The sequence below is a fragment of the Lupinus angustifolius genome, chromosome LG10 (assembly GCF_001865875.1).
Source record: "Lupinus angustifolius cultivar Tanjil chromosome LG10, LupAngTanjil_v1.0, whole genome shotgun sequence".
NCBI classification, from domain to species: domain Eukaryota; kingdom Viridiplantae; phylum Streptophyta; class Magnoliopsida; order Fabales; family Fabaceae; genus Lupinus; species Lupinus angustifolius.
In genome coordinates, this window is record NC_032018.1 from 9,628,777 (window position 1) to 9,641,169 (window position 12,393).

The 12,393-nt window shown below is 32.2% G+C and overlaps 2 protein-coding genes across 6 annotated transcripts; one reads left to right on the top strand and one right to left on the bottom strand.

The window, feature by feature from the left end:
• LOC109357615 lies at window positions 1,757-7,610 on the top strand. Of its 4 annotated transcripts, XR_002108877.1 has the most exons (14): window positions 1,757-1,977; window positions 2,453-2,518; window positions 2,693-2,779; window positions 3,389-3,487; window positions 3,846-3,941; window positions 4,045-4,110; window positions 4,205-4,295; window positions 5,220-5,287; window positions 5,377-5,442; window positions 5,894-5,944; window positions 6,183-6,247; window positions 6,824-6,893; window positions 7,202-7,275; window positions 7,316-7,610. XR_002108877.1 is itself a non-coding variant. In XM_019601585.1 (13 exons), the coding sequence occupies exons 1-12, from the start codon at window positions 1,816-1,818 to the stop codon at window positions 6,879-6,881; spliced, it is 975 nt and encodes a 324-aa protein (XP_019457130.1). In that variant the 5' UTR covers window positions 1,757-1,815; the 3' UTR covers window positions 6,882-6,893; window positions 7,202-7,496. The 4 variants fall into 4 exon arrangements, 2 of the variants coding, with proteins under 2 accessions (XP_019457130.1, XP_019457131.1); XR_002108878.1 differs by having other exon boundaries at window positions 6,824-6,982; window positions 7,177-7,610; XM_019601585.1 differs by having other exon boundaries at window positions 7,202-7,496.
• On the bottom strand, window positions 9,434-11,475 carry LOC109357854. Of its 2 annotated transcripts, XM_019601908.1 has the most exons (5): window positions 11,287-11,475; window positions 10,864-11,076; window positions 9,948-10,197; window positions 9,742-9,819; window positions 9,434-9,653 (listed from the first exon to the last, which is right to left on the bottom strand). In XM_019601908.1, exons 2-5 carry the CDS (start codon window positions 11,064-11,066, stop codon window positions 9,603-9,605), a joined length of 582 nt encoding a protein of 193 aa, XP_019457453.1. In that variant the 5' UTR covers window positions 11,067-11,076; window positions 11,287-11,475; the 3' UTR covers window positions 9,434-9,602. The 2 variants fall into 2 exon arrangements, with proteins under 2 accessions (XP_019457453.1, XP_019457454.1); XM_019601909.1 differs by lacking the exon at window positions 11,287-11,475 and having other exon boundaries at window positions 10,864-11,234.

Genomic DNA, 12,393 nt, shown 5'->3' on the forward strand with positions numbered 1-12,393 from the left:
GTCCTGAAATATCATGGAAACTCAATTCAAAGGATTAGTGTAATAATTCATCAAATTTCCAATTATGAAGTCATAAAGTTAGTATTTAGAATTAAAATGTGTTAAATAAGTCTTATGAAAAGGTAATTTTCACAGCCAAGTTGAGGTTGAGGTTAAGGTTAATATTCAATTTCTGATTTCACATCAACTTTCCAAAAGTAGGGATTAAATTGTTTGAGTAAAGAATAGATTTTTGAGGAATGAGAGACAAAAAGTAGAGCTCAAACTTCTTGAGGTGGGAGAGATTTGGATGGTGAGGTTATGTCTGGTTTGGGAGAGGTAGCATAGGCTAGGGGTGATGGTGCATGAATTGCTTATAGTGGTTGGATTAGTTATTGTGGTTAGGTTGGGTTGACGAAGTATATTGTCTAGATAGAACTTTAAAAGGTTGAGAGATGAGGGGTTCAAGAATAGAAGGGTTAGCAACATGAATGAGAGGGAATTTTGATGGTGATGGGAGATCAGAAGAATCTGAAGAAAATAAGTATCAACTTTCTCCTAATGAGATTGTTCTTCTCTTCCTAGGGACGGTTATTCTTATCTTCTTTGTTCTTACCATTGTTGCAATGACTACATATACAATACATATGAATACAATTATATGTAACTGATTAAAAAACATACAAGGAAAAAACATATGACCTAAGGTTATGACTTTGCCGCTCTATTGTTGCATACATGACCTTCAGGTTAGAATGAGAAAAAAATCTCATATATGAACGTGTTATTAAAAATCGACAATTTTTTCATTCTTCACTCGAGGTCACTATTATTTTTTTATGTAAAAAAAATACATAATCTTACAACATTAAATCAATAAAAACGTGAACCTGAAACCAATGTCATACAAAATGAATCATTTTGGTGCAATAAAAATTAACAGTAATCAAAATGAAGAAGATTCTAGCTTGTATTTTAAATTGAAATAGGGAATGAAAGATTATGAGTGGGGTATTAGGGATTATGAATGAGTAATGGGGAATGAGAGCTTATGAAGTGAGGAAGAGGAAGTAGAAATATAAAGAAGAATCAAAAGTTGAATTGAGTAATAGTTAAGATGTTCCGAAGTAGTTTGTATGATGAGTTTGAGAAATAGAGAAGAAAAAAATTAGAAGAAATAATGGTTAGAATGGGATGAGAGAGGAAAATAGGTTTTGTCTTAAAAGTAGGTAATGTAACATTTTCTCATTAAAAATAACTTGAACATGAGTTGGACATAATTCTAAATTGAGAAAAAGATATATATCATCCTTATTCATTTTCAATTATTATTAATTTTTTGAACTTTGAAAAAAGTAACTCAAATAATAAATGATATGTTACTGTATATAAATCTTTATATTGTTGATCTTACAATCTTCTTAATTTGCTCCCATCACATACCATCAATCTAAAACTAATCTCCAAGAAACTTAGTACTAAACCTTGCTTGTCTTCTAAACATGCCATGTGCCCATTTTGCACAGGAAATTATTGAGTCCTCCACATCAACAAAGCAAAAGTAGCACAACTGGGAAGGAAGAAAAAAATGCAAAATTAAGTCAACTTAAAATTAGAAAAAATTAACTAAACTAGAAAATTAAAAAAAATGTAATGATAATATATAAATTTTATACAATAATAATATATAATTCATTATCCATATTTAATTCTTAAAAAATATATAAATAAATGGTGGATAAATCTTTATCCAAACACTATATTACTGTCAACAAAAATAACTTAGAAAAAAAAGGAAAGAGTTTGGTGGTGCAGTAGTTGGAAGTTAGAATAGAGATGAAGAGTATGGTGACACCACTGACAAGGGTCTCCTTATTTTGTGGGTTAAATAGCCATAAAGCCTCTCTCTCCCCTCTCACTTTCCTCAATTGTTACTCATTCCCTTTCACTCCCACTCTCTCTCTTTCCATGGCTGCTTCATCACAATCCACCCCTTCGGTATTCCTCTTTCTTGCTTCTACCCAATGGAATCATTTTTAGCTTGGACGCTTAAAAATCCAATCTTTGCTTTAATTTATTCATAAATTTTTATTTTTTATTGGGTTATCAAGCTATGCATTAGTTGGTAGGGAGAGCTTTGCCGACCACAATATTTATATTTTCTACCAACAAGACATTGATATAGTGATGTAAGACCCATGAATCCCCAGATAAAGCAAAAAAGTCAAAGGTTTGATTCCGGGCAGCAACATATCCCGAAAATGATTAGTTTCTTTACTCATAGATTGAGGGGATACCATTGGTTAAAAAAAAGTAGTTATGTGTCGTGTTGATTGAGGATACATGTGATGGATACCAAGAAATTGTGAATTGTTTTATGATTGAATGTTTTGTTCTTTCAATGTTATGATATGAATGATTATAGCTCATGGTGTATTGTTGTATAAATACTGATGCTGATTTCTGAATCCAGACTGTGTCTGCTGGTGATGTTAACATTAACAAAGATGATGTCTTTCAATTAATTCAAGCTCATCAGGTATTTTCATGAATTCATTTTGTTACTAATGAGCCTCAAGTTGGTGATAATCTATTATCTATGTATTAGTATTGATAGATATCAATAAGAATTTAGGATGTGTTGAAAATTATATGTAAGTTCAGGCAGATTGGTTATATGTTTGTTTATTGTGGTTGCGGTGAAATATGATAGGAAAAAGCTGCTAGACTTCCACCAGTTGAAGAGATTCGAACTACCCTTGATCGTAGCGTACGTGGGACGCTCTCCACATTCTCTAAGGTTGCTGTACTTTCATTACTGTTTACTTGTAGGACTGATTGTTTTTTTCCTGTGTGATTGTGATCTGAGAGTGTTCTTGTAATTCATGAGAATCAAACACTTAATTTTAACTATGTTCTCTGATAATCCGCAATTAATGTTTTTCTTCTCTTTATGTTTGTTGTAGCATGTATCTATTAACTTTCTTTGTGTTTGGAAGTTAAATATATACTTTTCGGACAAAAAAAAGATAGAATTTAAAGAATGGGATACCCTTAACTTGACACAATATGCTGAAAGCATGAGTAGTGAGCTTAATAAAATGAGACATGGAACGTGATAATTGTTACTCTCTTGAAGTTCAGTTGTGATCTTTTTCTTGCTCCAATCTTCAAGTTTTTCTGATACAACAAGGCGGAAGGAATTGCAAACACCCTACCCATGGCAAATAACATCGAACAAAATAATAATAAGTTAACAACAATAAAAAGTTCATGTTTCGCATAGCAATGAAATGAAATCTGTTTACCTACTGTGAACATATATTTTGCATGAAATTAGTACTTTTATTAGCAGACAACTAAAATATCCTCTTCTCATATGCTCTTCTTTTTTATTTTTAATATGCAGGCGCATGAGGGTTATCCATCAGGGTCTCTGGTTGACTTTGCATGTGATGCGGATGGATATCCGATACTAGCAGTGAGCGACTTGGCAGTTCATACAAAGGTGTCTTTCTTCTTTTTTTCCTTCCTCCTAAGTGTTATTGTGGTTGGTTGGAGTTGGACAATGACAACGTTAGAATAATTTAAGGATTTCATTTTTCTCTAGTTGTTAACTGGCTTAATGAGAAATAAGGTATGATGTTGAATTCGAAGGTTATATTTACAAGTATCTAGCACATTGTGCCAAATTTGGCTTGTACAAGACTAGAACTTCAAATTCGTGTCTTATATCTCATGTCCTCAACCAGCACATTATCATGTTAACAATTGTAGTTCATATGAACCTTTTGTGACCAACACCTACTGAGTTAAAAGCTTGCTTCTGTTGCTAAAGAGACTTTTTTTTCTTCTATATTTTACAGGACTTAACTGCTAATCCTAAATGTTCATTGCTTGTGGCTAAAGATCCCGAAGATAGGACTGATTTAGTGATCACTTTACATGGTGATGCTATCTCTGTAAGTTATGGTCTTCTATTTTTATTTCCTTTTACTATTATTTATTACATAATCATTATATGAAGCTTTAGAATTTTAAATATTTTCCTAAATGTTTATTCAGGTATCTGAAAAGGATAAAGAAGCTGTTCGAACTGCATATTTGGCAAGACATCCCAATGCATTTTGGGTAACATCATACATCCTTCTTTCTTATCACTCTTCCAGTTTCTCTTTTGCTTATTGTTGTGTAGTTAATAACTATAAAATTTCATATGTTGAAGGTTGACTTTGGTGACTTCCAGTTTCTGCGCATTGAACCAAAAGTAGTACGGTTTGTGTCAGGTGTTGCCACAGCTTTGTTAGGATCAGGAGGTTTGTTAACCATGCTACCCTTGTTAGTTTATATTACTGTTAATGCTATCGTGCCATGTTCCTTTAGGCTCTCTCTCTATAAGCAATATGCACTGGGGAATGTTTAATATATTGAATTTGCTTACGTTTTTTGTTGAATTGTCACATCAACTTAAATCTGATTTTGTGATGTGGTTGCAATCACATTGGTTGTGATAATTTTCTTCACTTCCAGTAGTTAGGCAGAAGGCTTTCAAATTTAATGTGTCTGGATCAGAGTTTTCAAAGGAGAACTTAGGATAAAAAACGGGTGGATTGAAGGATTTTTCTTTATAGTTGAAGCCCTGAAGGTAAGGATGATTTGCAGGCAATAGGAGGGATTTTAGGGTTACAATTGTGGCTGCTAGGGTGCTGTGAATGGTAGCTACATGCTTCCCGATTAATTAAAAGACACTTGGTCATCGTAGTTCCTCTTGACATGACATCTAAACATCCTAAAGTAAAAATTGTGGAAGAATACAATCAGCTAGAAATTCTAAACTACACCAAAATATGGTGCTCATTATTTTATTACTGGTATTATTTTATTTAATGCTGAGGATTTCTTGATGCTAGTGCATTCTGCATCATAGGGAATGATTAGAACTATCTTTCATGTGTACACCAAAAAAAACTGTATTTCATATTGGTGGCTTTGATAAAAAAAAGGTGTAGTTTATGGTTTTATGATAGCATGCATTGCAAACAATATGCATTTAATCCTTGCATTTTGAGGTGAAAATCATATGTTCTCTTTAAAATATTTGAAGTTGGTGCTAATCAAAATATCATGCCATAAGGAATGACCAAATATCATCTGTCCCAGAAGTGAATGTCTTGGGTGTTTACTATATTATCTAGTAAACCATTTTGTTATGATCTTTTTCTTCCCCATTTTGACATCAGAGTTTACTGGAGATGAGTTCAAAGCTGTAAAAGTTGATCCAATAGCCCAATTTTCCAAGCCAGTGGCGGTAGTAATCTCTATACCATTTGCTACATGTTTACAATTTCTTTCAGAAGTTGACCTTTTTAATTCTAATGTAAGTAACGTTTTTGACAGTCTCATATGAACAATGATCATGCTGAAGATACCAAAGTGATTGTGCAGCACTGGACATCAGTTCCGGTATGTCATCTTGAACACTGTACAGTATCAACAAGGAAGGAAAATCCTTAGCTCACCCGTTTTTACTTGTAAAATTCATGTGTTGCTCCGTTTTTCTTTTTCCATTGAGGTTAAACCTAAACCTGTGCTCGAGAGATAGCTGTTCATATACTGATAAAGAATGTACAAATTCCCGAGAAAAGAGGAGCCCCCCCTAGATCCCATGAGTGAATAGAAAGTTGGATCTCACCTGAATTGCCCCATCTATCCTCCTGAGGAGAAGTTTAGTTTCAAACCCCAGATCGAACAAGAGAAGTACCATTGTGCAATATGATATCATATTGTAAGAGAGTACCATTCAGTTGGTGCTAAATGAGTAGGCCTAAGAAAAATTTTTGCTTGCCTTTTCTTTTCTGCTGGGAGAGGGGGTGATGATGTTCAGCTTTATATTCACTGAATTGTTCATCTGCAGGTGGACTTTGCACACATACTGGATTTGGATAGCCTTGGTTTCAATGTTAAGGTATTGCTGCCGTTAACATTTAATTTATTTCCTATTCCTTTGGGCCCTACTTTCTTTTTGTGTAATTTTTTAAATAACCTATAAATCTAACAAAATAACTTCAATAAATAATATTATATTTAGTCCTTTCAGGAGTTTTCCTTCTCTTTTGCAGTTTATGTTGAATGTGTACTTGTTTTTCCATTTTGAATCCTCTTTCTTCTTTATTAGAAGTCTTAAACCATTCACTTTTTTGCAGGCTGGTTATCAGGGCTCTACTTTCAAGCTTCGAGTACCTTTTCCTCGACGTGCAGCAGATAGAAAGTAAGATATCAAATTTATTTAACCTCCCATCTCCTGCAGATAAGGTTGCATCTATGTTGTAATTTTTTGTTTAAATGTGCTCTTCTGTTTTCCAGTTTACCTATAAAACTCAGCTTTGGTGAGAACTTTGTCAGAAATGGTAGTATTACAGTGTATATTGTTGTGATTTTACTGTTCAGTTGATAAATTAGATGTGGATTAATAGGAGATAGAAATTTCCTTCTTTAGTGTCCCTTTCCTTTGTCATCCTTTTGGAATAGAAATAATCATGTTCAGGCGAAGAACTCCTTCCTGAATAACCAGGTCATGAGTTTCATATCGCCATGGTGTTATGGGTTTCCTATTAAGTAGTTAAAATATATAAAAAGGGCGGCTCATTGCACCAGGCTCTCACATGTGGGTTTGGGGAAGGTCGACCTTACCCCTGTAAGTGGAGAGATTGTTTCCAGGATTTGAACTCGTGACTTCTTGGTCATTAAGCAGCAACCTTTTTTTCGATGAGCCGAATAATCATTCATGCAGCCTGATGATTTGATTTCCCAAAGAGAATTAACTTTCTTTCCATTTTTATTTTAGGGATGTTAAGACTCTCATCGTTGAAATGCTTCAAGCTGCTACGCCTCAAGTTAATTGATTACTTGAACAGGTGCTCATTCGAAATTCATCTAATACTTCCCAATTCAATTGATGTGCTTTAGTTACCAAGATTTTTCATTTTTCTTCATTAAATCTAAGATGGATATTAATATAACCATGCCTTGCAGCTCAATATCTATATATTGCTAATTCTATTTTATGCCAAGTACTTTTTCATAAGTTCAGCTAAACTTTTGCTGATTCCTGCTTTTAGAGCAACTTGCAAATTATTTCTTGAAGTAGTGAAGGAGACACTTAAAACTAAGACATTGTTAAAGTTCATTTTATTCTAATCCCTTTCTGTTTCAAATGATGCAGCATGCACCAGTCATCATTCTCCAAGAGAGGACAAAATGGCTACCTTGAAAAGTACACAAATAAATGTAGTTCTATTTTATAGACAAAAAAAGCAAATGAAAGACATTGTTTACTTCTTTTCTTATAAAAACTATTTGGGATTTTCTTGGCAAAAAAAAAAATCTCACATAAAAAATGTGAATGTCATAAACATACATCCTTTGTACATAAATTATCATGAGATCCTCCTCCTGGTGTACTCCAATTGTTATTTCTAAATATATTCAGGGCAATGTGTTGTGCCATTATATATACTATAAGTTTGTTGCATTTAACAAACATTCTCAGAATCTGTTAATGCACACTTGATCTATCACAAATTCAAGGTAAAAGAACAGTTAGAAACTATATTTGCATTGTAATTATTGAAGGGATATCCATACATAAATGAGAAAGATTAGTAAAGTTACATCTTTTTGTTTGCTTATGGAATTTGATTATTAAATAACTATTTTCCTTTTGTATATTTAAACAATATTTTTTTTTAGAATTATTAATATATTTTGTAAAGAACCAAAAAAAATAATTGAATCTCATACTGTTTAGACTAGGCTCCATATCATGGAAACCTTATTTGGTATTAAACAAATGTGTACGAAGTTAGAATTAAGAAATGATTTAAATGAAACATTGTTATTTTGTTTTCATTGTTTTAAGACTTGGAGATTAGTAAAGTTAGGGTAGATAATTCTAGATCAAATAAAAAAATTCTTATTTTATACATAAAAAATGATGATAATGTCATAATATGTATTTCTATATTAAAATGTTATTACTTAGAAATAGACAAAAAAAAAAATTTGAGCTTATCTTATTTTTCAAGTAATTTATTATTTTTAGGATTATACAATTTGAAAATGTTTAAGTGAGCATTTCGTCCAACAAAGTTGGATTTCATTTTCTCTATGTAAGAAATGATCTTTGTCATATTTAACAACTTAGTATGTGTCAAAACTTATCTTATCATAGTTGATGAGTGACATACAATACAAAGGGAAGAAAAAACATTGTTAGTTGTAAAAACTCATTTTGTTTTGTTATAAAATGTATCAATAATTCTAGACTGAATTACACTGATATCTTCTGACTTTTAGTTAAATTACACAAATCACATATCTTTTTATCCTTAATTTATATACATCATTATACTAACTACCCTGGATGAGAGATAAAAGTAATCTTTTAAACAAAAATGGACTATGAGAGTAATTAAGTTAAACAAAATATGGTATATTGTTGAGATAAGTCTAAATAGTACAATAATTGTTGTCCTTTGTTATTTTTGGTTTGTTAAAAAAAATCAATAATTCTAAGTAGATATTGTTTAAATCATTCTTATACTATATTATAATGAACCAAAAATAATGAAGATATATTGACTCTTATACTATTTAGACTTGTCTCTATAATATATCATATTTTGTTTAATTTAATTACATTTATCATTTTTTTTAAATTACACTTATATTTCATACATTAGTAAATGTAATGTATATAACTATGTATAGAAATTAAGGGTGGTTTGTAAATGTGTACAAAAAGATGAGTGATTTATATAATTTTAGTAAAACTCATAGAATGCGAGTGTAATTTACTCATAATTCTAAGAAAATATGGATTAAATAGATAATAATGATTTCATAAGCAAATTCTATATGCAAATTAACCAATGATCAATTTATTTTACCTGATGTATAATTAACTAATTAAAAGTAAATCACACTAATAATCCTTAGAGTTTATAACTTAAGTATACTCATCACTCCATCTTTACACTCACCTCTCATAGATAAGTAATCAATATAATGTACCTATATAAACTCAGAGTAACTTGTGTTAGTACAAAAAAGATGATTAGTTCGTGTAGTTTCCTCAATGTAAGTTAGTATTTATTATTTGATTTATGACATCTTTGTAAACCGTAACAATGCAATGTTACTGTAGAAAATATTTTGGATTGCAATGTAGGCAAATTGCAAATGTTGGCATAGCACAAATAGTTGAGCCAAAAAATTTCATTCAAAATATCACCCATCTATGTTTTTCCTCAAGGACCTCAACCAAAGAAACAAAAGAAAGCACATAAATTAAAATTGAAAGAATTGAAGTGGGTAGCTAGACTTGCCAAAAAAAATTAACTGAAGGGAGAGAAGTGTGTAGATTCATATCTTCATAAGGGAAGATAAAAGTAGAGAAAATAATTTCATTAATTAGAATGGGTCGGATCATAATTCGATTTACAAAAACATGAGGGCACATATAAATGGTTTCCCTCCTGAAATAAACAAACTTAATGAAAGTTGAATCATCAACTCAAGTATCCCCATCTCCAAAATATTTTTGTCTTACTTTACCACTATCATCATTCATAATCACTTTCCATACTCCCCATGCCCTTCAATCCTCTTGGCGTCTGCATCAAATAACAAAAATTCATTAGCAATCATGCAAGGAGAAAGAAGAAACAAGTGCAACTAGCACTACTAAACCAAACATGTTACCTTCTTGTTACTTTTCTTCTCCCTAACTTCATATCTCTCTTGGCACATATCAGTCAACCATGCTCCAGGACTCACCAACTATAACCCACACAAAAACAAGATAAGGTGATGAGAATCAAGATCCAAACTCAGATAAAATCACCAAAATATCAAAATTAGACTTTACCCACTAAAAAAAATAACATTTTTTGAAAATAAAAACTCACAAGTAAGCTTCTTTGGATAATCTTAGCCCTCTTCTTAGGTCTCTGAGGAAGCTTACAACCCTTCATAGCAAGAAAATCTTTCTCTTTTTCTTTGCTTGACAGGGTTATATAAAGCTTTGGCCACACAAAGGCTCTATCGTCACCGGTAACTTTGCCATTGTTCTCATCAACCACCACCGTTGACCCCCTTGTTGTGTAGTACCGGTCTTCCATCTCCGGTGACGCCGATTTCCGATTATCAAAGAAATTCCTGCACCCAAAATCTCCATTAAATTCTACAAAAAGTTTAAGGTTTCTTAGATTTCACATGTTATAGATCGAATGCTTTTTCTGGGAAATTTTATTGCATCTGGGCATGCAAAAAAGAAATCAAAATCAGTTTTGAAATATTTAAATATTACCCAACCAAAACCTCATTTTATACGGAAAATCAAATAGAGGAAAAAAAGCAATTTTTTCAACAATCAAATAAAAGTAAACATCATTACATTACATCAGCAAAAAATGACTATTTTCGGAGAAACCAAGCAGATTGAAAAGGGAAATTTTTCTCTATCTCTTCTATCTTCTAGAACAAAACATTACATAAAACCAAAATCCCAAATTTCTAAGAAAACCCAACAGAAAGAAGAGAGATAAGGATAAAAAAATCAATTTTTCTCAGCAACCAAAAAGAAGGAATGAGGAAAAAAAATCACCATAACAACCCAAAAACCCAGTTTTTTTTGTAAAAAACCCAATATAATCAAAAATTGATCCCAGCAACCAAATCAGAGAAATGGAAAGAAAAAACATCATTAAAACAACCCAAAATCCCAGGTTTTCTAAAAAACCCAACAAGGGCAGATGAAAAAAATGATTTTCCCAGTAACAAAACAGAGATAGAATGATAGTATCCTTTGATTGTTGTGACAACCTTGAAATGCGATTAGGTTGTTGTTGTTGCTGAAGATGAGAACCTTCTTTCTCCAACCCAGAAGGAGCAACACCGTTGAACCTTGATGAAATCTGAGTGTTCTTAACCCTCACACATCTCAGTCTCTTTCTGTTTCCCCACTGCAAGAAAAACTCTGACTCTGACGCTTTTATACCTCTCTGATTCATATCTTCTGTCTCCATATTTTATTTGCTAGACATGACAAACAAAAAAGCTTCAATTTTTCATTTCAGTCTACAATGAAATCAAAAACCCAGAAATAGAAACTGATAATTTCCAACACAGCGAGATTATGAGGAGTTATAGAAGATTATGATATAGAATATGAAGATCTATGAGTCGTGAAGAGAAGAAATCTCTTTCTAAGAGACCATGTCAAATGAGAAGAAGAAGAAAGCTTACAATGGTACAAATTCTGGTTCAAAGAAGAAAGTGATAAGAAATAACAATTCTTCTCTATTGTTATAACATACACTCTCTATCTTTATCTCTTATTTTTTGTGTGTGTAATTTTCTTCAGCACCAATTTCTCTTTTCTTCTCGAAGACTGAAAAAAGTTTGAGGGTTATTTTCTCTCTATACCTTTTTTTCTGTGTTCGCTTATGTATTTATTTATTATCGGTTGTTGTGCACTGAGGAGAAACCAGAGACAATTAGAGCCGTTGGATTGGCAAAGGGAAAACGGGTTTGGTGATTATTCTGATCAGATTAGACTTTTCGGGTCTATAGCCCAATCCCTCATGACTCTTGCGCACATCTACTACCAATTCTTCAACCTTTTTGTCTTCTTATTTGACCTGATTTTCGGCTATTGGTTATATGATTTTTTTTGGTAATGTAAGAAAGTAAACAACAAACATGTATCAATTACAGAAAAAATGGAATAACCAAACAATAAGTTTAAGAGCTCATAGGGAATTATATCAATTACAGAAAAAAAAGGTAGAAGAAAGGGTTCTAACTTAGCAAGGTAATCAACAAAAAAAGGATGATGATGACTTCTCATTCTTGTGGTAATAGGTGTCAAAATAATAAGACAATGGACTAGTAATGATGATATTGCAAAACACGACTCTAGATTAAGAAATAATATAATGAATCACTATAGCACCAGACCTTTTTAAACATTTGATTTCAAGCCAACTTAAGACCTTAAAACAACCCCATTAGCTTCGCATGAAGATTATCCGAGATTCTTATTGATCCAAATGAGCCAATTAGCAACCTGTCGTTATTGTCATGAATAAGACCTCCAAAACTGGATCTACTTGGGTTTCAGAAGGAACTCCCCTCAATGTTAAGAGCAATAAAATCATCTCTTGGTTTGTTCCATTTAACTCAACATTGATTAGCATGAGGATGACTACTAAGAGGAGTGAACCCTTCCATATCAACAATGCATTGACGAATAGCCGAAGTAAGGTAGGTAAGCTAGGTAATGCCTTTTCTATGTTGACCCCATGTAGTTGAAGTTTCTATTTTGCCAAGCCCGCCATATTATAGCCAAAA